At 49.4% G+C, this 24615-nt stretch overlaps 1 protein-coding gene across 2 annotated transcripts in view; it reads right to left on the bottom strand.

Annotated features, from left to right (window-relative positions):
* Positions 1–24615, bottom strand: part of KCNN3 (potassium calcium-activated channel subfamily N member 3) — a gene marked incomplete at both ends in the record, with an annotated part of 172406 nt that overhangs the window by 18431 nt on the left and 129360 nt on the right. Inside the window, 2 exons of one of the 2 annotated variants that reach the window (XM_082832683.1) lie at positions 4793–4934; positions 9177–9221. In XM_082832683.1, coding sequence (XP_082688809.1) covers positions 4793–4934; positions 9177–9221 — 187 coding nt within the window. The remainder of the gene's footprint in view (positions 1–4792; positions 4935–9176; positions 9222–24615) is intronic. The other variant, XM_082832684.1, reaches the window with a different exon arrangement.

The raw sequence follows: 24615 nt of genomic DNA, 5'->3' as shown, positions 1-24615 counted from the left end.
GCACGGAGGCAGGAGGCTGGGCTAGATGACATTTCCCGGTTTCTTTCAACTTAAAGATGTCAAGGCTCTCCTATGGATATTTCTCTGAAGGATGCTTGGTTCTTAGCCCCTAATTCTAACTTGAATAGATAACAGTGGATACTTTCAACTTTCCTTTTAGAAAATCCATCATCTGGCTGAATTAGGGAAGTAGCCAATAATGAAGCCTAATCTGGTCATTCCCATTAAGAGGCAACCTTGTAAAGAAGGGGTCAGACGTCAGCAACCTTCAGAAAGTGGTGTTCAGGGTGCTGAAATACAAACTGATCCTCTCCAGTGTGTGTGTGTGTGTGTGTGTGTGTGTGTGTGTGTGTGTGTGAGAGAGAGAGAGAGAGAGAGAGAGAGAGAGAGAGAGAGAGAGAGAGAGAGAGAGAAGAGTGGGGGAGGGGAGGGAAGGGAAGGGAAGGGAAGGGGAGACGGGAGATGCAGAGAGATATAGAGCTGGAGCAGAGACTGAGAGAGGGAACAAGTTGTGCTGCCTCCTCAACAGCATGGGACAGACAGGGGAAGTGGAAAGGAAGAAGCAGACAAATAGGAAAAAAGGATGGGCTGATGGGAATTGAGTGGAAGGCAGGAAGGACAAGGAGCCTAAGACTTGAGTCGGAAGTTGATGGTCAACTTTGGCTCTTTAGAGGAAATAAAGGAAGCACTACGGGATCCCCCTCCCTCCTGCTGTACTCACCTTTCATGTGGTATAATGATCACCTGTGTTCCTTTTGGGCCTCTTTACTTAGATGAGTTTATCAGCCTGACAGGGCCCTGTTAGCAGTTTGGGAATGCTTACGTGATACGGCAGGGATGCGGGTTGGTTTTAAGAGACAAATTGCCAAGGGCTTGGCTGATCTGGGTGTGTGAGAGCTCCTGCTGTCCTAGCTGTCCTCGTGTGGAATCTCAAAAATGGTTGGTGGGCAGGGGGGCCATGTGAGGAGAGATCGGAGTGGGACAGAAGAGGGTAAGCAGCTGCTGGGATGACTTCCATGGGGTCAGACTGTGGAGCAAATCCATGACTCAGACTTTTGCCTTCAGAGGTGCCAAGTCCTGAATCCTTTTTGACACCAGCTGAATTCCCTGGGTCTTCTCTGTCCAACACTATTTCCATGGGAGGGCTGTGGGAGGGGAGAGGGTTCACCTCTAATGAGGTCGTACTTGCCAAGGTACGTGGTGAGCAGAGTACAGGAGTGAACAGAGAGAGGAGTGGCTGGCCTGCGGTCAGCATGCCTAACTCATCCATAGATCTGGACCCAAATCAGAGACCCAGTCTCCTCCACTCTGGTCCTCCTACTCCTTGTTTCCAAGAGACATTTTCCAGCTGGAAAACCTTAGAGTCTCAAAAAACAAGTATCCCAAGGGGAAAAGTATGAGGTGTACTTAACTAAAGAAGCAAAAAATAAAATAAAATAAAACATAAATGAAAGTGACAAATGGAGGAGGGAAGCCTGGAGGATTTACAGTTGGATTCTGTTTCTGCAACAGATACCATGTAACAACTAAAATAACATCAATTGGTTTGAAACCAAGGTGTTTCAGGGAGAAGCTCATCCTCTAAAACTGACATTAAGCAGATGTCTTACTGAGCCCTCTTTTTCCCTCCTCCCCAAATGACTCAATTCGTGCTACCTTTTACTTCATCATCCCTTTCCTTTTGCAGTTCAAAGAAGCCTCTCTCATGAAGCCTCGGGGAGAAGCTCAGTGACCCCCACAGATATCCTGGAAGCTTTTGTCTATTTGTCCCTAACTCATGAAGGGTCCACAGAGTGAGTCCAGCTTCAGAAACTGGCTATATTGAAATGGGATTCCTACCAAGGAGTCTTGGGGGCCCCAAAAGTCTTCCAGATGCCTGCAGAGCCAAAAAGCCTTCAAAGGCCCATTCTGGATACTAAATATTGCCAGCTTTCTCTCTACCTTGTAACTGTCATCATAAAATTCTTTATGGAAAGATGATGCACTTTGAGATACCTGCTTTTGTGGGTGAAATCTCTCAAACACACCAGGTCTGTGCCAACAACGTCAAGTTGTTCAGACAATTATATACCCTGCTTAATGGTTGATAATTACACCGTTACTGGGATTGCCAAGAGAAAACAATGATTAAGACTATTTACAGCCCGCACACACAAATTCTTCCTTTCCCTTCCCGAGCAGGCCTTGCCTTGGCCTGCATGGTGTCCATGGTAACCAAACAGGAAGCCCTACCTTTAGTAAAGGCACTTGCAATAATAATCAGGAGATGTACAAAGTGTCGGGAGGCTGGGAGAGGGGAGGAAGGGATTCTCAGCCATGCGAAACCCTGGAAAGGAGTGACTCAGCTGGAAAAGTCACATTTGTTAGTAAAAATGCCACCAGGGTTCCTCACTGTCAGACCCCAGAGGGAGGCAGCTGATTTTAATTTGGGTAAACACACTGACAATGAGAGGAGGGGAGCTCCCCGTCCCTGTCATAGATAGGTGTATATTTACGCAGCAGGGTTTGTGCGAAAGGAGAAGACAAAAGGCATGTGCTGTATTTTTAATATGGGGGGTGGGTATCGGTTCCTCCTCACTTGTTTGTTCTTTCCACTTTGATCACACCTCTCTCCACAAGAAACAAACACTCCTTTCCAAGGAGCTGCTACAGCCCCAGCGGTGCTGAAGACCACACCCCAGGAGAAGGCAGGGAGGGGCCCAGGGGTCCTGCCCACCCCCCCACCCCCCCCAGCCATGCCAGCGCAGAAGCCCGGAGATGCAGGAGTGAGGGACCCAGGGAAATGGTGGCTATGGGGCCGCTTCTTGGATGGGGCACAGCTCCGTGCTGAGAGGGCGAATGGCTGGTATTTAGAAATAACGGAGGCTCCACGCAGGGCCATCCACCTAGTGGCAGCCCGGCTCCGTGCGGGCCTGGCTGAGAGCTGGTGCCGAGGCACAAAGCTTGCGCCCCACGAGCGGCTCTGAGACAGGACAGCTTTGGCCTTCGGGCGGCATTTCATTCCCTTCTGGAAGGAAGAATCATTCCTTGGTTTCCTGGTGACAGCTGGAGCTGTGCCAGATAGACTCCTACTAACCGATGGGAGGTATTTGTTCTGAGGCCTTACACTTACCCGTGATTTACCCCAACCCCGGCGCTAAGCCTTTTCTCATTAACTGCTGCCCAGGACCTGCTAATATGCACCGGCTCTGGATTTCAGTCGAAAGGGGAGAGGACGGTGTCCAGTCGTGACATGGCAGCGCTGGACCCCTCCTGCTCACCAGCCCCACGGCCCCAGGCCTCTGACCCTATGGCCTCTGCTGCTCTGAGCTGCCTTGTCACCGAGATCAGTCCCAGGAGGCCACCAGGCTGGTGAGGGCTTAACCCCCTTCCCACTGCAGAAAGGAGTCACTTCCCTTTCAGAAGGAGGGTCTTTTGTGTCCTCCTGGAGAAGTGGGGGTGGTGACTGAAATCTGAGGGAGCCCTGGAAGGATTTTGATGATGGGGGGCGCAGAGAGGGCTCCCTGGGGAGGGCTGCCGTAACCAGCCGCGGAGACTTAGGACCAAGTGACAGGCCTCCTGTCCACCCTCACCCCCACGACACCCAGGCTTAGCTGCCCGCTCCTTCTCTGACCCTCGGCTTCCTCTTTTGAAAGGAGGACCCGGTGTGTTTATTCTGGACTCTGGGGTTCTGGGAAGGAGGTCAAAGAGCAGGGCTGCCTGTCCCGGCCAGAAAGCACAGCAAGGAGACGAGCCCTCACCCCCGGCCAGTGAAGGAGTAGCGGCGGCAGGGACGCCGAGGGCTCGCCAGCACCGAAGGCGGGGCAGCTCCTTGTTGCTGATGGAGTGCGTTAACATAAAGCATCGCAGTTTATTCCCATCACCAGCCAGGGAGGAGGGCAGAGCAGGCCTCCCATCAGCACTTTGTACTCGAGCATGCTGAGGTCCAGCAGGCTAAGTGCCCTGCCTGGAGTCCACAGTGAGGTCATGGGGTCAGAGGCCTGCGGCCGTGGGGCTGGTGAGCAGGAGGGGTCCAGCGCTGCAGCGAGCAACAGGGACTCAGACTCTGGGGTCCAACTCCCTACCCACATCTCTCCCAAACTCCGTACTGTGTGGCCATGTGATGGGCACGAGTGTGTGCAGGGGTGGGGGATGGCAGGGTGATGGGCGGGAGGAATATACACCTTGAAAGGAGGCAGCACAGCTGCTGGACACCTGGGGAGAGATGGGGACGCAGTCACAGGCTAGCCGGGTGCCAACTCTGGGAGGGAACTGGCACTCGGAACCTGGCACCTCAACATTTGGATGCAGAGGCCAAGAGTTGGCCCAGGGCCATGTCATCAAACCAAGATCAAACCAGTGACCAACCCAGTCTAGGACATGGGTCTCTCATGGCCGGCTCAGTGAGTTCTAGCTATACTCTATCAGATGTGGTACCAAGGTCTGCGGGGCCCAGGCGACAGGAAAGAGGACAATGAACTGCAAGCCCTGATGCTCACCAGGGCTGGTGGATGGGAGCAGAGGGTAAGACCCACGGCCAGCTTCTCTCGGCCCATTTCTGGGGGGCTAGGAAGAGGCCATTAGCTGTCAGGAACCGGGACATGGTCCTATCTTAGACAAGGAAATGAAACAGTGAGAAGCCACGCAGATTTCACATCCGCCTTTCTACGTGCAGGGACACACACGCTGGCCTGTTAACTAGCAGCTGGTCCCACGCCCGGATGAGGAGGGCCCCCTGCACCCACCATAAAGGCGCTACTCCTAGCAGCATTCGGTGGGTGGGGAAGGGTAACTGGCCGAGGCAGGTACTCACCATGATGCCCGTGAGAAGACAGACACCTTTCCCACAGTATGTGTGGGGCACCATATCCCCATAACCAATGGAAAGGAATGTGATAGAGATGAGCCACATGGCACCCAGAAAGTTACTAGTTACGTCCTGCTGGTCATGGTACCTGCCGGGGGGGAAGACAGGAGTTAGTTAGTGGAACTGCCATTCCCTGGAGTAAAGGCTCTGGGCAAACCTGGACAGAGGAGGAAATGTGACATTTTGCTGAGATGGAGACAGCAGCGATGGTGGCACACGGATCTCTTCAGGAGACTGAAGCTGCCGCAGCTCTGCCCACCCAGGTCCTGCCTACAGTTCTCCGTCCATCCCCCCAACCCCCCACCACGAGCTTGGTCCCAGCGGTAACATGTTTCGTCATGATTTGCACCATATCACAGACGTCCTTTCAGTAAAATACCTTTGGATGAAATCATGCAGTAACAAAATTTAGATTTTCCCTTCCAAGCTGACAGTCTAAATGTATGTGGATGTGATTAATCTGAAATCACAAGCTCCTGAACAAGGAAAATGTCAAAAAAAAATCACCAAACGCATTTAGCAATTTCCCCTAAGAAGGCTGATGGAGCCCAAAGACTGGCACCTCCCAGGTGTCTGGAGGGAGGCTGCGGTAGCCGGGGCTCTCTTGGAGCTGTTTCCAGGGGGAGGCTCTGGAGTCTCCATGGAGCCATGGCCTCCTCTTCTGAGCTGGATGGAGGCTCGTGGCTGTCCTGCCCTGGGAGTAAGCAGCTGGAAACGTATCACCACCATTCCCTCTGCCGGATACCCATTCCACCCCGTCCTTTTCCTCCCTCCCTTCATCCCCAAACACCAAGGCCCACTGTGGGCCAGGCTCTGTGCCAGGCACTGAGATAGAAAGATGAACAGGATACAGCCCCTGCCTTAGGGTTCTCAGCCCAGGGCAAGGGTCCAACAAGGATGCAGACATTTGTGAAAGCGTCAGTAAGTGAGTGGACGAGGCACCTGGAGGACGGGAGGGAAAGGGCAATGACCTCGACTCAAATGCAGGAGGATTAGTCAGAGGCTTGAGTTTTCCAGGCCGGCCGGGGGAAGGGAGTTCCAGGCAGAGGAAATGCTCTTATGCAAAGCCAGGGCCCAACCTGAGTGCAGCAGGTGGGCCTGGCTGCACCTGGGGTGGCAGGGCAGATGAAGGTGGGTCCTTTCTCAGAATGTTCTCTAACAGGATGAACCTGAATGACAGGGATATCACTCCTTGATAAACTCTTCCCATCAGCCTCTTGGAGGCCACTGGATGGGAAAGGTGAGATGGGGCCAGGGAGACCAAACCATCCTGGTTGGATAGAGCAGAAAGCCATTTAGGAACCTGAATCTACAGAACTGAGTTACCAGCAAGGCTTACATGACGTGCTTGGGATGGGGTCTGGTACAAGGAGGCCCCCAGAAAGTATTAGCTGCTACCGTCAGTGCTCTCCCTGAGCCCCACACCCCCACCAACAGGGTCTGGTGCCCAGTGGGCAACTGACAAATGTTGCTTTTCTTACCCTTACCCCCCGCCCCAGGTCAGGTGTGCCAGCAAGGCTGCAGATACAGGCGCATCTGGAGATGAGCGTAAAAGGAGGCAGAAGTCTGCTAATCAGAAAGGAGGTGGAGGGCACGTAAGTGGGGAACACCAAGGGCACTCTGTGACGGATACCGTTTATTGACTCACACTGTGTTAGCAGGAGCCACACGATGCAAACTACCCTGTGGCTAGCTAGCACTCTGTGTACAAACGCTCAGATTCTCACAACATCCTCTCAAGTGTTTTTGCAGGTAAGCAACTGGAAGCACAGAGGCATTGAATGACTTGCCTGAAAACACACAGGAAGTAACCAAAGCAAAGCCCATGGCCTTTTCGCTATTCCTTCAGCATCAGGGAGACGGAAGCGACTGCTGTGTGCCTTGGGGAATGATGAGGAAGTGTTAGCAACAGGAGGGCACCTGGGCTCCAGTAGCAAGTGATGAGGTAGCTATGGAGACCAAGGGTCTGATTTTGGAAGGCCTTGAATTCCAGGATAAGAGGTTTGGATCTGTTCTTAGAGGCCTTGGAAATGATTCTTGGTTCTTGAGCAGATGAATGACAAGATGACATGGCCCACTGGGAAGACTGGTCTGTAGGTGGTAAGTAGACTGATTAAAAAAGATGCAGCACAGGGGTGGGGTAGCCAGGTGGGAAGCAAATGTGCAAAGCCAGGAGGGAGGTGCAGGCAGCAACCTTCATGGCCCACCTGAGCCTGGCCCGAGCAGATCCCGGTAAGCACATCCTTGGTGGGCCGTCCAGCCCCAGCTTGAATCCTCTACCAGCAACTAGAGGAGGGTGGCTTTAGCCTTTCACAGCTGTCTGCACAAGGGCGTGCATGCCCAGAACTCTAGGGGTGACATCTGAAAAGCAGACATCCCTCCCCAAAGCTCTGCTGGTTAAGTTGTCTTACCTGCCCTCCCCTACCTGCTTTGCTTGCTCCCCAGTGATACTCTGTGGCTACCCAGATGGCACCCTGGCTGCCTGCTCCTTCCAGTTGGCCTCATGTCCCCAGGGCTGCGGTGTGTCTGCTCATCTGGTCACGCTGGAGTAGCATAGGCTGTTGGTGCCCAGGTCTGATCCCCAAAAGGGAGTGTGCCCTGCCCTGCCCCGGGACACCAGCCCCATCCCAGGTCTGACAGGGCCTTGGATGGGCAGCCACGCTCCCCATCCCATCCCCCACAGCCCTGGGTCTCTGCAAGGCCCTTGGGCTGATGTGGTCCCCTCCACTCACAGCCTGCTGCTCTTTGGCCAGGAAGAATGGTGGTGACCCTGGCTCTAAGGGCCTGTGCTGAGGTTAGTGGCGGGGATTCCTTCCCTGGAGGGATGGACTTTGGAGTCTGTGAAGCAGCGAGACTCAGTGACAGGTTGAGTGTGGGGACACAGACGGGGCAAGACTTAGAGATGGCTCCATGCCACAAGCCAGCAACAAGCAAACACATGCGTAGAGGACAGCCGGGGTCGTCATCTCCTGGAAGGGGTCTTGGGTCAGGTCTGATGACAGTGAGGTTGAGGCAGTGGGTAGAGAGGAGGCGAGCCTGTGGTCTCGGGCTCAGTTTCCCTGGCTTCGAGCCCCAGCTCCACCTTAAGTAGCTCCACGGCTGTGGGCAAATGACTTAACCTCTCTGTGACCCAGTTTCTTTATCTGCTGATGGGAGGAGTAAGGAAAATAATTCACCAGCAATATTAGCACAGTGCTCGGCCCAGAGTAAGTGCACACCAAGTGTCAGCAATTACCACTACTGCTGAGATTGGCATGTGTTATCAGTCTGAGAAACAATCATACAGTGGCAGGGATCTACAGGTGCAGTGGGTAGAGGGTCCCAGCAGGGAGGGAAGAAGATGGAGGGAAGGATGAAGATGGAGGGAGGGGTGAAGATTGAAGGGGGGATGATGATGGAGGGAGGGGTGAAGATGGAGGGAGGGATGAAGATGGAGGGAGGGATGATGATGGAGGGGGGAATGAAGATGGAGGGAGGGATGAAGATGGAGGGAGGGATGAAGATGGAGGGAGGGGTGAAGATGGAGGGAGGGATGATGATGGAGGGGGGAATGAAGATGAAGTGGGGGGGATGAAGATAAAGGGGATTGAGGATAAAGATGCCTTGGCATTGAGGCTGGAAAACTATCTGATGAAGGGATGAAAGGAATCTACTGTAAGTTCTTGGACAAAGTAGGGATACGAGACACTTGGTATCTGAGAATGATTCTTCTAGCAGCTACACGTAAGACTGATTAAAGAAGACAGGTCCCAGACAGCGAGAACCTCTAGAAAGTTTGCAGGTACCCGAGGAGAAGCAATGGAGAGACTTGAATGCTGAACTACGGGGTTTGGACTTAATTCGCAGCCTATCTTCTGTGGACTTATTGGCTTTGCTGTGCACGTGGGTCTCTAAAGTCCTCCTTTCTTTGCTTAAACTAGAGTTCCTGAGCTGCTCAGCTGCCCTCAGGACCATGGCCCATCCTATTCATATGTGGGTGGATTCCGAGGTAAAGAGATCAGAACTCAAAGTGGAATTAAATAAAAGCAACCAGCAATGTGTCTCTCTTTTTAAAGTTGAGGTTGATTTACTGCTTCATTTTTCTCTAAATTCTCTTTATGTTCCTGTGGGCTTCTTTTTCATTCACCATTTAAAATCCCTTGGTGCTACCTATGTGTACTGAGGAGAGGAGAAGCAGATCTTGAGGATGCTATTCATTCATCGTTTGTCAGACTTTGATGATCTCCCCTCTGACAGGGGCTATTGAAGATCTGGAGATGAGTCGGACAGGCACCCTGCTCTCCTGTGGCTTGGAGCATAGTCATGGAGATAAGACACACGTGCAACTCACCAAGCAGGAAGTGATAAGTGAGAGAGCAGGGCTGGTGATTCAGGACCGTGGGAGTGGAGAGGAGGGAAAAATTGTTTCCAAATCTATTCACAATTTTAGAGTGGTTTACACTTGTCACAAACTCACATATTAATCTCATGATATTTTTTGCAATAGAGAATTTTTTGGAGAAAAGAGTCCCATGTTTTTCCTTAAAGGCTAAGGAGGAAAAGGTTGTAGGTATTTTTTAAGGGTTATTATAGTTATTAATTTATCATTAGCGTGTGTGGACTATGGTTTTTTTCACTTTTTAATATTATGAAATAAATGATAGATATGGAAGATTGTACAATTGGGTAAAGATGGTAGATGAAACACACATGTTACCTTTGCTCTCTCTTCACATCCCTCTACAACTAACAGTTTTAGTTTCCTGCTTTTAAAAATAAGCAGACAACAGGAATCCCCAGACATCTGAGGAAAGTCTCAAATATTAAAGACACAGACCAAATCAGTCAATTAAACAAACAAAGAAAAAAGACTCTGGATCAAATACTGACCATTAACAGAGAAGAACTCTTGAAACAAATCCTGTAGTTAACATCTTAAGAGAGATAAAACAAGATATTGGACCCATGAGACAAGAATGGCATGCTATATCAACAAAGTCCTCCCACAGGGCTGGAAAATAAATTGAGGAAGTTTCCCAAAAGACAGTGAAAGAGATGAAAATAGGAGAAAAGTAGTGAATCAATCTACCAATTCAAATACCAAGAGTCTCAGAAAGAGAGAACTGGAAAAAAAGAAGGAGGAGGAGAAAAAAGGAAAAGAAGGAAAGAAGTAATCATTAAAGATATCATTACAAAATTTCCCAGAGCGGAAGGACACACGTTTCTAGATTAAGGGCCCACTGTTCCCAGCCCAGTGGATGGAAATAGACTCACAGCAAGGCACATTATTGTGAAATTTTAGACCACCAGGGGGAAAAGAGAAGATGCTATGGAGCTTCCAGGAAGACAGAGAGAGGTCAGACACAAGAATCAACAGTCAGAGTGACTCTGGACTTTTTCACAGCAACACTGGAAGCTAGAAGGCCATGGAATAAAGGCTTCAAAACTCTGAAGGAAAATTATCTCCAAATCAGAATTCCAAACTATCCAAGGTTCTCAAAGATTTGCCTCCTTTGCACCCTTTCTCATGAAGCTACAGGAGGGTGCGCGTCACCAGAGCAAAGGAGTAAACCCAGAAGGAGGAAGCCCTGAGATGGAGGAAACTGGGGATCCACAGAGGAGAGAGGCCCGGGGTGATGGCACCAGGAGGTCCTTGGGTGACGGCCACGCACCAGGCGTGGAGGGCAACCCGTCCAGACTGGAGCAGGTCAGGCAGCTCTGGAAGGTATTTCTCCAAGAAGATGAAATTGGTAGAAAACCTGCAGTGCCTAAACGTCCTGAGAAGAAATTTAGACAACTGTCAGCGTCTAGAATTGAGTTAGTGATAAATACACAGCAAACTAAGCAAATGAACAAACATGGTAATTAACCAGGAGAAACAAAAAGTTATGCAGGGAAGGAAAAGCTATCATCCTTCACTACAAGGCTCAGCTCTGAATAGAGTCAAATTAGTGTTGGCTGAGTAATGTAAACACCGATTACTGATCTAACCAAAAACGTGATATAATGATGAAAGGAGACAGGAAGCGTTGGAGGGGAGGAAAAGAAACTAAATCCTCATCTTCCACTGTGGGAAGGGGATAGATGATGCCGAAACCAAAGCACCGAAAAGCAGCAATACAGTGTTTTATGAAGAGACATGGAGGAAAAGGTTAAAATTAATTAGCAAAAGAAGGTAAAAGTGCTACCCCTGGGGAGGCATAAATGGGAAAAACTGGTGGAGGACAGCAAATACCACAGAACAATTGACTCTAAATGTATGCAGGTATAACTTCCATAATATCAAACGCAAAACTAAACCAAAGAGAAAAAGACCACAAATATATATAACATAAAATTAAGTTACAAAGCATAAGAGTAAGCACTCCTGAACTCACTGTCCTGTTGAAACTACTTGTGCATTTTCTCCATCCTCAGCCTCCCACGTCCCCCCAGAGATCCTCAACATCCTGAATTTCATGTTTGTGTTCTTGTTTTTCTTCACAGTGCTTCTCTTTTAAAAAAATTTTTAATTCTTTAATTTAATTGAAGTATAGTTGATTTACAATGTTGTGTTAGTTTCAGGTTTACAGCAAAGTGATTCGGTTATATATATATATATATTTTTTCAGATTCTTTTCCCTTACAGGTTATTACAAAATACTGAATAGACTTCCCTGCGCTATACAGTAGGTCCTTGTTGGTTATCTATTTTTTATATAGAAGTGTGTATATGTTAATCTCAAACTCCTCACAGTGCTTCTACCTAGCTATGTATACCTACCTAAACAATATATAATTTAGTTTTGCCTATTTCTGAATTTTATAAAAATGAAATCGTACCATAAGAGTGTGATAGGCAGCCTCTAAAATGACCCCCGGTATTCTCCCTCCTCCTGGGGTAGTCACACACTTTTGCAATCCCCTCCTTTTAAGTGTGGGCTGGACCTAGTAACTTGTTTCTAAGGAATAGAATATGGCTATCACTTCTAAGGTTGGGTTATAGGAAGACTGTGGCTTCTGTCTGGGAGATCTCTACCTTGTTCTCTTTTGAATTGCTCTCCCTTGGGAGAAGCCACCCAAGTGGTGAGTGAACTTGGGAGCAGAAACCCCTTAAGTCAAGCCTTAAGGTGAGACCACAGGCCTGAACTACAATCTCATGAGACCTCTTGAGCCAGAGGTACCCATTTAAGCTGCCCCTGAATTCCTGATGTATAGCAACTGTGAGATAGCAGATGTTTGTTGTTTTAAGCTGCTACATTACAGGGCAATTTGTTACACAGCAGTAGATAACTAATACAATGAACTCTTCTCTGAATTGCTTTTTTCTACTCGACATATATGTTGATATATGTGACGATAGTGTATTCTCATTCCTGTACTGTGCTTCATTATATGAACATACCATTATTTATTCATTCACCTATTGATGGACATTTGGGTGGTTTCTAGGTTTTTCCTCTAATGAGCAATACTACTACAAACATTCTTTTTTTTTTTTTTCCGGTACGTGGGCCTCTCACCGTTGTGGCCTCTCCCGTTGCGGAGCACAGGCTCCGGACGCGCAGGCTCAGCGGCCATGGCTCACGGGCCCAGCCGCTCCGTGGCACGTGGGATCTTCCCGGACCGGGGCACGAACCCGTGTCCCCTGCATCGGCAGGCGGACCCTCAACCACTGCGCCACCAGGGAAGCCCCTTACAAACATTCTTAATCATAGTTCCTGGTTGTGTTAGAGTCTTAGGACACATAGCTAAGAGTGGATTTACTGGTTTGTAAGGCATGTACATATTTAACTTCCTTTGAAAATGTCAAGTTATTTTCCAAAACGGCAGTACCATTAGGTTTCTACCAGCAGTGAATACATGTTCCTGTTGCTCTATGTCTTTATCAACACATCATCATCTGACTTTAATTTTTGCCAAACCAGTGGGCAAACTGGTATCTCATCATGCTTTTACTTTACATTTTCCTGATAAAAGCTGTGTATCCTTTTATATGTTTATTGGTCATTTGTGTTTCCTCTTCTGTGAGGTACCATTCATGACTTTTGCTCATTTTTCTATTGGTTTGTTTTTCTTTTTTTCTAATTCATTATAAGAGTTCTTTATATAATTCTAGATAAGAACTTTGTCAGTTTATGTATTGCAAATATCTTCTCCCAGTTTGTGCCAGGTCTTTTTATTTGTTTTATAGTACTTTTGATGAACAAAATTTTAAATTTTACTATAGCTGAATTTATCATCCTTTTCATTTATAATTAGCAACTTGTATAATTTTTTAAAGAAATCCTTTCCTATCTGCGGTTATAAGACTTTCTTTTAAATGTTTCTAAATGTGGCCTTTCACATTTAAGTCTTCAATTCACCTGGAATTGATTTGGTGTGTGGTGTGAGGTAGGGATACAACTTCATCTTTTTTCATATGGATAACCAATTATCCCAGGTCCACTTAACGAGTAGTTCATCCTTTCTCCCACTGAGAATGCTACCTCTGTCATATAGATTATATATGAAAGTGAAGCTATTTCTGGGTTCTCTACTCTGTTCCATTGGCCTATTTGTCCAACTCTGGAGTTACATTATACTCCTCTTTGTAACCTTTTCTGGGTACCTTCTCAGAGCCTAAGTCATGAAAGGTGCTCAGTAAATATTTGTGGAATGAATATGGCCTACTTGTTGCTTTTCCTGTCTCTTTGTGAAAGCGATGCTTGCTTTAGTAATTCAGTGACTCACGTAAGGTGACTTCAGCTGTTCTCTTTGGCAGATAAACTTTTGTCAAAGTGGCTGCCAAATTCCTTGGGCTTGGAGTTGGTTCTCACTATTCATAAGGACTCAGCTTCTTGACAGTAGCTGTGACCGAGCTCTTTTCATATGGATCGTAGTGATTTAATGGCTCTAGCCATTTGTCCTGGGTCTGGTTTGTTTGTCGGGAATTTTCAGGAATCAAGCCAAGCGGATTCTTTGTCTTCACCTTACAGTCATTCCCCAGCTTCACACAGTCAGATCCCAGCCCCCACTGAGCTGTGGAACCCCTGCTTGCTCAGTTCTCCAGTGAAAAACCCAACATGTACCTGACTGACCCCTTGGTGGCCTTGGATCCCATTGGTGCCTCCCTCCTCAGAACAGTCCTCTTGGCATCTTCAGTGGCTTGCTCTCCTGCCTTCCTCCTGCCCTGACCATCCTTCTCGGCTTCTTCTTCTGGCCTCCTCTTCAGCGTTGCTGTGCTCCAAGCTTGCTTCACACCTTTCTTGCTTCTCTCATGCCTGCCACTGTCCTCACTGTTCCCTTCTAAATGACCCTTCAAGAAGCAGCTCAAAGCCCACCCTGACCCACCCAGCCAATGTGGGCTCTCTGTCTCTAACCCCACACCACTCAGCTTCTGCACTCTCCATTTGATGCCTACACACTGTCTTTGGTAGGAGACCACCGGTGTGGACCATGGTTAGGTGTCATGGTGGACTACCTATAGTTGAATCTGGGTTTTGCTCCTTAGTATCTACATGACCTTGTCCTCAGTTTTCCTATCTGTAAAAGGGGATAATACTTGTACCAGCTCACACAGAGTTACCTTTAGGGTTAAATGAGCTAATATTTCTAAACCAGTAGAACAGTGCCTGGCACATAGACACACTAAAAAATGTTGGTTATTGTTGTGCTGTTACAATCTAGTGTGTATAAGCCTGGCCTTGTCATAGCAGAAAAGATGCAGGATCTGGAGCTGAAGGACTGCCTTTCATGCCCTAATGGCTTTGTGACCTTGAACAAATTACTGTCTCAGGATCTGTTTCCTCTTTACCAAATCAGGGTATAATAATGTCTGCCCTGACCATCTCACAAGGCTGTGGTGAGGAGCGAAATACTTGTTGAATGTATGAATGAATGATCCCATTTTGTCTTTATCACAAGCCAGCAGGACAAGGTCAGAGGGACAGGGGTTGTTTTCCCAATTTTATAATTAAACAATGAGAAGCTCAAGAGACTAACTGGCTTCCCTAACTTCTCAGAGCAAATGAGTGAAAAAACTGGCCAGAAACCCGTCTTTTTTCTGATTCTAGAAATGGCTGCAGTGAGCAGGACCCAGGGTGGGGCATGGTGGCAGCGTCTGTGGGCCTGGGCAGATGCCAGCCTATCCTAGCAACATGGAGCTCCTGCTTGGTCCCTGCCAGTAGGACAATGGCCAGGGGACTGTGTGTGACTGGCGAGTGAGTACCAGCTGGGATCAGGGGGCCTGAGAAGCTCTTCTTAAGGGAAGACATTTCCGTGGAGTCCTGGGTTTTACTCCCATCCCTACCTCTACTTTTGTCTTGGTTGCCAATATAATCAACTCCTAATTATCAAGGGCTCTCATCACGCAGGGGCATGTGATTCCAGCGTTGGGGAGAAAATCACCATTTCTTAAGCATATTATGAGCCTTAGTTTAGGAGGACTTGAGAAATGCTTGAGGTATATGAAAGAGTACCACTGAAATTCAAAGTTAGCTGAGGAATAAATGGCTTATTACAGCGACTTTAGAGCTACTCCGTTATTCCAGCTACAAGTGAATTCACATAAAGACCAAAAAAAAAAAATTCTTTCTCTTCTTAAAAACAGTCTCCCTCATAAACATCTTAAAATATAAAATAAATGGCCCTGGAGGCCCAGGGCTAACCACCAGCCTACTGGACCACATGTCTGACGACACACGCATCCATGAAGTCACTCCCTCATCTGCCTCATTCCTACAGCCAGTGTTCTATTTTTTACAAGTTGGCTTTGAATTTAGGAAAATAAGGACGTTTCCCTCCACCAGGTAATTCAAGGCAACAGCGCTGAATCTTTCCAAGGCAAACCTAAATCTAGTCTCTTGTTTCCAGCCCCAAGAACTAACAGCATGGGTACAAAGCCTCTGGTTATTTTTAAAAGGGGAGAAAACCACCACTACCAAAACAGACAAGTCCAACAAACAACCAGACAGAAGCAGCTCATCCCCTTTCTGTGACTACGGTGGGTGTGCCTTTTTCTCTCAGAGGTGGTGGCATGCATGCCTCCTCTGGCAGTTTTCCTTGGAGACTTTTGCCAAATGTGGGCGAGTCGGGACATCTGGCTGGTGTCACACATCTGGATGCAACCTCTCTACAGGGAAGTCTGAACAAGAATGCCAGCTCAGCTTTTCTTGGGGTGTGTTTGTCTTCTCTTGGGTCTCTCCCTCCCTTTGTTAGGCTAAGAAGTTTTGTTCGACTTCCCCACTTCGCAAATGGATACAGCATTTGAGGGAGGCCAGCTGCCATTCCTTCCACGGTCTGTTTTCTTCACAAAGAGGAGCGCTGTCAACCTCTCTGCATGGTTATTAAATTAAAAACCAGATGGTTCATCTGGCAAACCTTTCTGAGTCAGTTTCACTATTTGCAATGTTTTCTTTCTTCTTATTAAAAAATATTTCCATGTTTCCTCATTTGGAAATGTTTAATAAAATGCATGAAAATGGAGAAAAACAATATGTTTGGAAGACGCACTCTTCCCATGGGAAACATGTCTTCCACGGTCTTTGGAGGTGGCGTGGCGGAGAGGGGATGGGGGCTCAGATCCCAACCCTGCCACCTGTTAGCTGCGTGGCCTGGGTAAGGTGCTCACCTCTCCATGTCTTGGGCTTTCCTTCTGTAAAACAAGATGTAAAACCTCTCTCATGGGATGATGTAGGTGGTTAAATGAGATAATATGCAGCGCCTGGCAGTTACTGGGGGCTCACTACATGAACTCATTCAGTCAGCAACTGTGAGCGGGCCCCTACTATGCGCCAGACTTGGCACCTACTTCAGCGAACTTACAGTCCAGTGAAGGAGGCTGACACCAAGCAACGCCGAAAGCTGAAAAAGGCCGAGTTAGAATTGAGACGCGTGCCAAGACGCAGCATGGGGTGCCCTAAGCAGGGACCTCCTCTGAGGATGCAACCTTTACACAGAGCCACCCAGGACGAGCAGGGATGAGGCTGGTGCCCAGGGGTGGGCCGGGGTGGAGGTGCTCCAGGTGGAGGGACTGCCCTGGAGAAGGCTGGGGGAACTGGGAGGATGTGGCTGGAGAGGCAGGGCGGATGAAGGATGCTCTCTCCAAGCACCAGCACTGGGCTTTGATGAGAAGAGCTGCTGGCACTGTTGGCCTCCCTGGCACCGGCTCCCTGGGCCCTTGTTTCCCTTCGTCTCCCTCCTCTGTCTTTCCATTGCCGATCTGTCTTCTCTCTCATCCTTCTTTCTCTCGTTCCCTCCTTTGAAACACCCCCCGCCCTCCTCTATGTCTCCTCTCTCATTCCTCTTCACTGGCTCAGTCTCTTTCTCATCCTCTCCTCGTGAGCAAAGCCCCGCCGCGAGGAGAGGCAGGGGCTTCTGTCTCCAACCAAGGGGGTGACAGTTCCCATGGGGACACCAGTCTTTCTTGGCCTCAGCTTGGTTTTGCTTATCCAGCAAACTTGTATTCTGCACCTACTGGGTGGCCATATACCAATGGCATGAGATCAAACAGCCCAGGGTCCCTGCTCCAGGAACCCCCCCCTGCCCCCCGCAGAGTCAGACTGCTGGGATGCCAAGTGGGGAGGGCTGCACCAGGGGCAGTACCCATGTGCTTGTCCTCCCAGGGCCTGGAGACCGCAGCCCTCTGCTCTTCCGGTGACCATGTGCCTACCTGTGGTTTCAGCTGCCACCCCCAGGCCTCTGAGACCAGCCCAAACCTCCCCTCTGAGCTTTGGACCCGTGGACCCACCTGCCAACATGGGGCATATCCGGGGGGACAGCAGGTAAATTACGTTCAGCTTATCCTGAGCCCTACTCATCACCTGCCCCCTGCCTTGTGCCCGGATCCCCTCCAAACCCATCCTCTTCCTCCTGCATCTCCTATCTGTGGGCAATACCACCACCCAGCTGCGCCAGGACACTGGGCATTGTTCTCGAACTTCCTCCACTGTCACCCCACATCCAATGAGTCCGCATGTCAATTTGGGCTCCTCTAGTTCTTCCTCTTTTTTTTTTTTTTTTTTGTCCGCACCATGCGGCATGCGGGATCTTAGTTCCCCGACCGGGGATGGAACCCGTGCCCCCTGCAGCGGGAATGTGGAGTCTTCACCACTGGACCGCCAGGGAAGTCCCCCTCTAGTTCTTTCAAACCTGCCCCTCACTCGTCATCCCTGCCACCACCTCCTGGGTGGAAGTGGCATCCTACCCCATGTCCATCATGGCAGAAGTCTCCCAACTGGTCTCCTTGACTCACGGTCATCATTGTGTTCCCCTCACACTCTGCAGCCAGGGAAAGCTTTCCAAAACAGAGGACTTTCCCCCACTCAAAACCCACTAGTGGCTCCCACTGGCCTAGGGTAGGGGCATGGGTTGTTCCTCAGCCTCAGCGTGGAGACACACAAACAATCCATCCAGGACTAAGAGTGGTTGAAGAGTTGACATCTGTGAAGGATTTATGAGATAGTTTCAAGGTTACCCCTATGATAACATCACTCTCCCAGTCTTACGTTCTGATTTGCTTTCTCCAGTGGAAAGGAAGGGCTAGGACTCCGGCTAGGCTGGTGGAAATGATTTATAAGCTGGGGCACACCCACAGCAGAAGTCAGGTATCTCAATACCATCTCTCCTGCGTCACTAGAATAAAGGAACAAAGTAAATAAACAAGGTTGGGAACTGTTGGCTGTGATAGAGGATTAAGTCCAAACTCTTTAGACTGGCCTGGCCCCTGCCTACCTCTCTAACCTTGAGTGCAGCTGCGACCTCTCACGGACACCCCCTGGCAAGCAACTGCTTATTCTCTCTCCCACCCTGTGCTCCCCCACCTCCAAGCTCTGCTTGTGCTGGTCCCTCTGGCTAGAGTCCCCTCAGGCCCAGAAGATCACCTCCTCCAGAAAGCCTTCCTGGATCAAGCACCGTCTGCAGAGCACCCTTAGCCCCAGGGTCCTCTCTGTCACCTCCTACCGCAGTATCTAATCATGTGCTTGCTCCTGGGGCGTGCCCTTCCGCATGGCCCAGTGCCAGTCCCGGGGGCCCTGGCACTTGGAGGAAGCTCTGAGAATCCGCTGAAGGGGTCAGTGAGTGAACAAGGGTCCAGTGGATGTGACTTTCAAACTTGGTCTCATCTCACTCCCCTCCACGAGTCTCTGCTTTCTCACTGCTTCTGCCTGTGGTTTTCATTCAGTTGCACCCTCCTGGGGCCTCAGTCTTCAGCCTGGCAGCCGTTTCTCTCCTGGTTGAGCCTTTTCCTGACATTAGTTACAGAGTGTGATTTGGAAGCAAAGGGGCTTCACAGCTCTTGGTGTTTTATACACAAGAATACCAGTGGTTGGGATTCTTGCCAAATATTTCCTTAGAGAACTTAGAGATGATCTATTTCTCATCTCATTTTATTTCTGGGACTAACTCTATGAGGCGGGTAGGACTGGATACATAGCCCTATTTTAAAAGATAGCAATCAGGGCTTCCCTGGTGGCACAGTGGTTAAGAAGCCGCGTGCCAATGCAGGGGACATGGGTTCGAGCCCTGGTCCGGGAAGATCCCACATGCCGCGGAGCAACTAAACTCACGCGCCACAACTACTGAGTCTGCGCTCTAGAGCCCACAAACCACAACTACTGAGCCCACTTGCCACAACTACTGAAGCCCGCACGCCTAGAGCCCGTGCTCCGCAACAAGAGAAGCCACCACAATGAGAAGCCTGTGCACCGCAACGAAGAGTAACCCCCGCTCACCCCACAACTAGAGAAAGCCAGCGCACAGCAACCAAGTCCCAACACAGCCAAAAAAAAAATTAAAAAAAATTTTAAAAGATAACAATCATCACCATCGTTTGTCAAGTGCCAGCCATGTGCCACGTGGGCCAAACCTTTGTGTGCATTATCTTATTTAATTCTCATAATAACAAGATTTGCAGTTGTCATTTCCTGTTTTCTTGAGTTGGAAACTCAGGCTCAGCCAGATTAGGGAACTTGCACAAAATAAACATTTACCAAGTGGCGGAGGCTAAGTGTGAGCTTGGGTCTGGCGTATTCCTCAGCCCCATCTTTGACCGTATTATGCCTTTGAGGAAGTGAAGGCCCAGTGAGGTTGATGGGAGAGATTACTGGAGATGCTCCCTTTCTCAGGCATCTGATCCTGGATGTGTATTACAATGAGCCAGCTTCACAGGGGAGTGAGCCAGAGCCAGGGCTGCTCTGTTCAGCACCGTAGGTTGTGTGCTGTGCAACTCCAAGGAGTGCCATTCCCGGAGCCGTCAATGAGAATGGCGCCCCCTGGAGGGCAGTGCTGCGTAGGCAGTGGTCCCGGCTAGAGCCTCAAAGGAAAGGTGTCTTTCTCCTCTCAGTTATGCTTTCCAAAGATAATTAAAGGCAGGCAGCTGCCCAGGTGCACAAATGTTGAGGAGGGCACAGAGCTGCGGTGTCACCTGGGCAGCGTTAGTGTGGGAGGGAGGGGACCGCTCTGTGACCAAGAACAAAGAGAAACAGACTGGAAGAAATACGCTGGGAAGGAGTTTTCTTGTTAGTGTTTCCCAGAGCAGTGGGGATTCCAGGGCAGGATGTGGGAGCTCTGGCTGGACAGCTTCCCCTGCCACTGAGAAGAGGGGGTGCCAAAGAGGTGAGTAGGAAGAAGTCTAACTCAGCAGAGACAACCACCCCCATCTGGGGAGCATGGCTGCAACGCTCTGGGGGCTCCAGGATCTCTCTGACCACAAGTAGCCTGCATGTGGAGGGCAGTTGCCTCTAACCTCTAACCTCTTTCCACATGCCTGGGCATCCAGATGGCACACTTCCTTGGATTTCTGGGAGTGGACTTTGGCCACTTGAAGAGTGACAAAGTCTCAGGCAGGGTCTCAGGGGCTGGTCCAGGCTCGCCTGTCCCACAGCCAAACCACCCAGACTTTGGCTTATATGATTAACTGGAAGGTCCTGGAACACATCAGAAAGAAAGCTAATTCTGAAGCTCAGGACTGTGTGGAGAAGGGAATGGAGACACCCAGCACCTGCACCCCTCCAAGCGGGGGTTTCTTGCTAGAGGAACTTCTAAATCTCTGCAGCTGGCATGCCCCAAGATCTACAAGAGTAGCAGCTGGAAGGAAAGGCTCGTGTGCTGGGGCCTCCCTGCTCATCTCTGTGGGCCCAGGAGCAGAATGAAGGGATGCAGCTGGGGAAAGACAGCCTGCAGCATCCAAACTCCTTTTTTCTGCCTCTTGAACTGAGAGATTCTTGCTGGGGAAAGAGAAGGAGCAAGACACAGGAGAGATGACCCATCTGGACGTTTCTTCTCATTTTCAGGACATGAAGAGGATGGTATAAAATCCCCTGCACGCCAGCGGTCTCCTCGTGAGCTCCGTCTGCTCCTCTGAGAAATGAGGGGGCCTGGACCCCAGCCCCATGCAACTATAACCCCCCAAACAGGACGGAGAGCTGGCCAGGTAGGCGAGTGGTCAGTGACCAAGAACAAACAGAAACAGGATGGAAGAAATACCCTGGGAGCACGTTTGATGCTTTAAGGGGCCATATTTGGAAAGACACAGATTCCCAGAGAGACTTGCCCTAAATTGACCTGATGGTGACAAGTGTCCTTACGAACACAGTGTGGCTGTGCTGAGGGGTTTTGCCTGCAGAATGGCGTTCTCCTAAGGAGCATTAACCAGAGGCCTAGGACTCCCCAGCCTCTGGGCTTTTCTAGGGAGGGGAGAGAACAGCCATGGACATACCATCAAAGACCTGGGCAGGAGGTGCTTTGCCTGTTGGGTAGGCTTTGTCTCTGGGAGTCACTGAGTCTTGGGGCTACCTTTAGCCAGACAAACCTCTTTCTTTTCAGGCGAGGAAATGGAGGCCAGAGAGGAGCATGCTGGGCCCAAGTCCATCGTACTTCTCATCACTGTGCTGCCTCTTCCTACTCTACCAGCACCAGTCATGTCAGCCTGGGATGGTCAGTCCCAGGAGAAAGACCCTCAACAGGGAGCTTAGATTCTCTCCAACTTGTGTGACTCTGGACAAGTCGCTTCCCCTCTCTGGACCTTGGTTTCTTCATGTAAAATGTGAGGGTTTTTCCAGTTCTTAGGTAGGTGTTTCTACGATGACACTCTACCACCACCCACACATACACACCCTCACTCAACCTCCACCCGGTCTCTGGGAAGCATTTGGCTGGGCTGACTGCAGACACAGAAGCCAGTCATCTTCACAGACAGGAGGCCTTTTACATCCCATGGGGAACAAGATGAAGAGCTCCGCTCACATGGAAACCACCTAGCAGCCTCCACCCAGAGCCAGCCAGCCACCCCTTGGGCAGCTGTAGCAGGTGGCCACCAAGTTACATAGAACCTCTGACGGCTCCTAACCAAGACTTGACCACTGAACACCTGTGATTCCTGAAACAGAACAGGAGAGGGTGAGTTAGTGCCCCAGCTGTTATAAAAAGAGTCAGAATGGCTACACTCGGAGTCACCTGAGTCTGCCTGCCTGTCTCTCTCCCCCTCTTCCTCCCCAGCCAGCCTGGAGAAGCCCCTGGAGCCTCCTCCATCCCAGCACCCCAGCCCTGGCTCTGTTTTCCAGGACGCAGCCATCACAGAAGAGGCTTGTTACATGTTGCCAGGCAACAAAATGCTTCCTGAAAACTACAACCCACCTCTGACACTTCATAGGGCTGGAAACCGGCAGATGAGCGGAGCCTCTGCCAGAACAAAGGAGAAGCGTCAGGAGGGAACACGTCGGAGCTGAGCAATTGCAGAAGCAAATCGAAAGAGCCCAGACAGTTGTATAAAGTACCAAACAGCAAACAGATGGGGAGGAAAAACTGACTCACTGAAACGAGGGAGACAGAGAGAGAGAAGGTGACGTGGAGGAGAGCCCTCCGCAGGTCAAGTCCTCGAAAGGCCTCCTTTATTTTATTTTTGGTCAAATCTGTCGTGATTAGAGTTGAGGTTGTTGATAAGGAGGAGGATGGTAATGATACTGATGATGACTCCTTAGGCAAACATTTATCTATCGGCTTTTACTTGGATGAGTGATTTTATTAAACACCCTCAAGCAATGGCACGATTTTCCCCCAGACTTTCCAGGAAATAACAATTATTCCCTAAAACAAAGATCTCCACAGCCATCATCATCACCCCCTTGCTCAAATACAGGATGATTCACTTGTTAGCTTAAGTGATCTTGGGCTCTGGAATCTCAAGCACTGAGTAGATCCGGGAGAGCCAGGCCCAGGAGATGCCCAGGCTGGAAGGCTCCCTGGCTGCCACGGGGACCTCAGAGGGAGGTCGGCACGGCAGTGTCACGGGTGGAGGACCCTCCCTCTCCAGGCAGGATCTCTGGGCCAGCAGTGAGATTCTGCCTCACGTACCTCTCAAAGCCTCCATTCCCTAGTTTCTGAAATGGGAAAATTACTCCTGCCCTGCCCACCCCACAGAGTGCGGGCCCCAGAGGAGAAAATGCATAGACTGAAAAGCTGTGAGCAAGAAGACAGTGTTCCTGACTTATTCAAAAATAATGCCTAACCTCCTACAAGTGCTGGGCATTCTAGAAAACATTCTCTTACAAACTTACCATCTGCTGGGGGAGAGGCAATTAACAAGCAACCTCACACAATGGTGGGTGAGCTACCACCCCACTGCCCTTGGCTTCAGTTTTTCCATCGGTGAAATGGAGATAACATCACAAAAGATTCTTGTGAGGGTTAAATGGGATGATGAATGCAAGAAGCCAGTACTTAACAAATGACGGCTCTCCTTCTCCTTCCTCAGGCTTGAGGTCATCCTTAACTAGGCTTCTGAGACCCTGCCTCAGTCTCACCAGCCCTCCAGCTTTGCCTAATTTGGCCGCAGCAACAGTCTGGCAACCTCAGGAGGGTATAGTCTAATTTCTGAAATAATGAAAAGCCTCAAGACACATTTACTCCCTAAATAAAATCCACAGTTTAAATTATAAACAAGAACAAAACAAATTAAGAATGTTGGTAACTAAGTGAGAGCAATTTCATATGCTAAACTTGACAAAATAATTACAAAGCTACTACCCAGCTAACTGTATTCACATTTACTTAACTCTTTAAGTTTGACAATACAGCTGTTTACTTTATTAATTTTGACATATACTTTCTCAGAAAATGCCTAGCCAGTCTCCAACCCCGCCTGCCCCGGCCCCCCGAAAACTGACATCATGGCATTTGAGGATGATGGGCCGTTTCTACCTGTACCCACTAACAGGAAGTGGCTTCCCACTAAAAACTGCTGTTTTTCTACAGCACCAATCACAACTTCCATCTAGGTACCAGATAGCACGCCCTCAAACAAATTATAAATTGGCCTCAGAGCGCCAACTGAAAGAAAAACTAAATTCGCTTTGCACATTTTGCTCTTTCTCCTTTGGCCCCAACACAGTCACAGAAGACAACTCCCTAATTTAACAAATATCCCAAGGGCCCTACAGCAGGCAGTCAGGGTCCCGGGGTCCCAGGCCTCTACTGCCCTATGAGTCAGGGGACAGGACAAATCACCGAGCCTCGTTGAGTCGCTATGTCCTAATCCACTGAATGCGGGGGTCTGGACTCTATTCTGCCTGCTCACTTCTTAGGGCCATTGTGAGAAGCAGAAGAGATTAAGTCCTGGATTTTATGTTCTCCCCAGCTTTTCGTTCCCTCTCTTATTTGAATTTCATACTCACCTAGGAAATAGGTAAGACAGGCTTATATTTCCAACCTGCGGATCAGAAGAATGAGGCTCAGGAAAGGATCCAGTGTTCCCCAAGAACCAGCTACAGTCATAGGCACTTGTCTTATTTAATAGAGGGTAAGTGACTTGCCCAAGGTCACATAGCTGGTGGACT

This window comes from Leucopleurus acutus, assembly GCF_964270905.1.
Source record: "Leucopleurus acutus genome assembly, chromosome: 2".
Classification (NCBI taxonomy): domain Eukaryota; kingdom Metazoa; phylum Chordata; class Mammalia; order Artiodactyla; family Delphinidae; genus Leucopleurus; species Leucopleurus acutus.
Note: the sequence above shows the minus strand (reverse complement) of the source record. Positions and strands in the feature narration are given on the sequence as shown.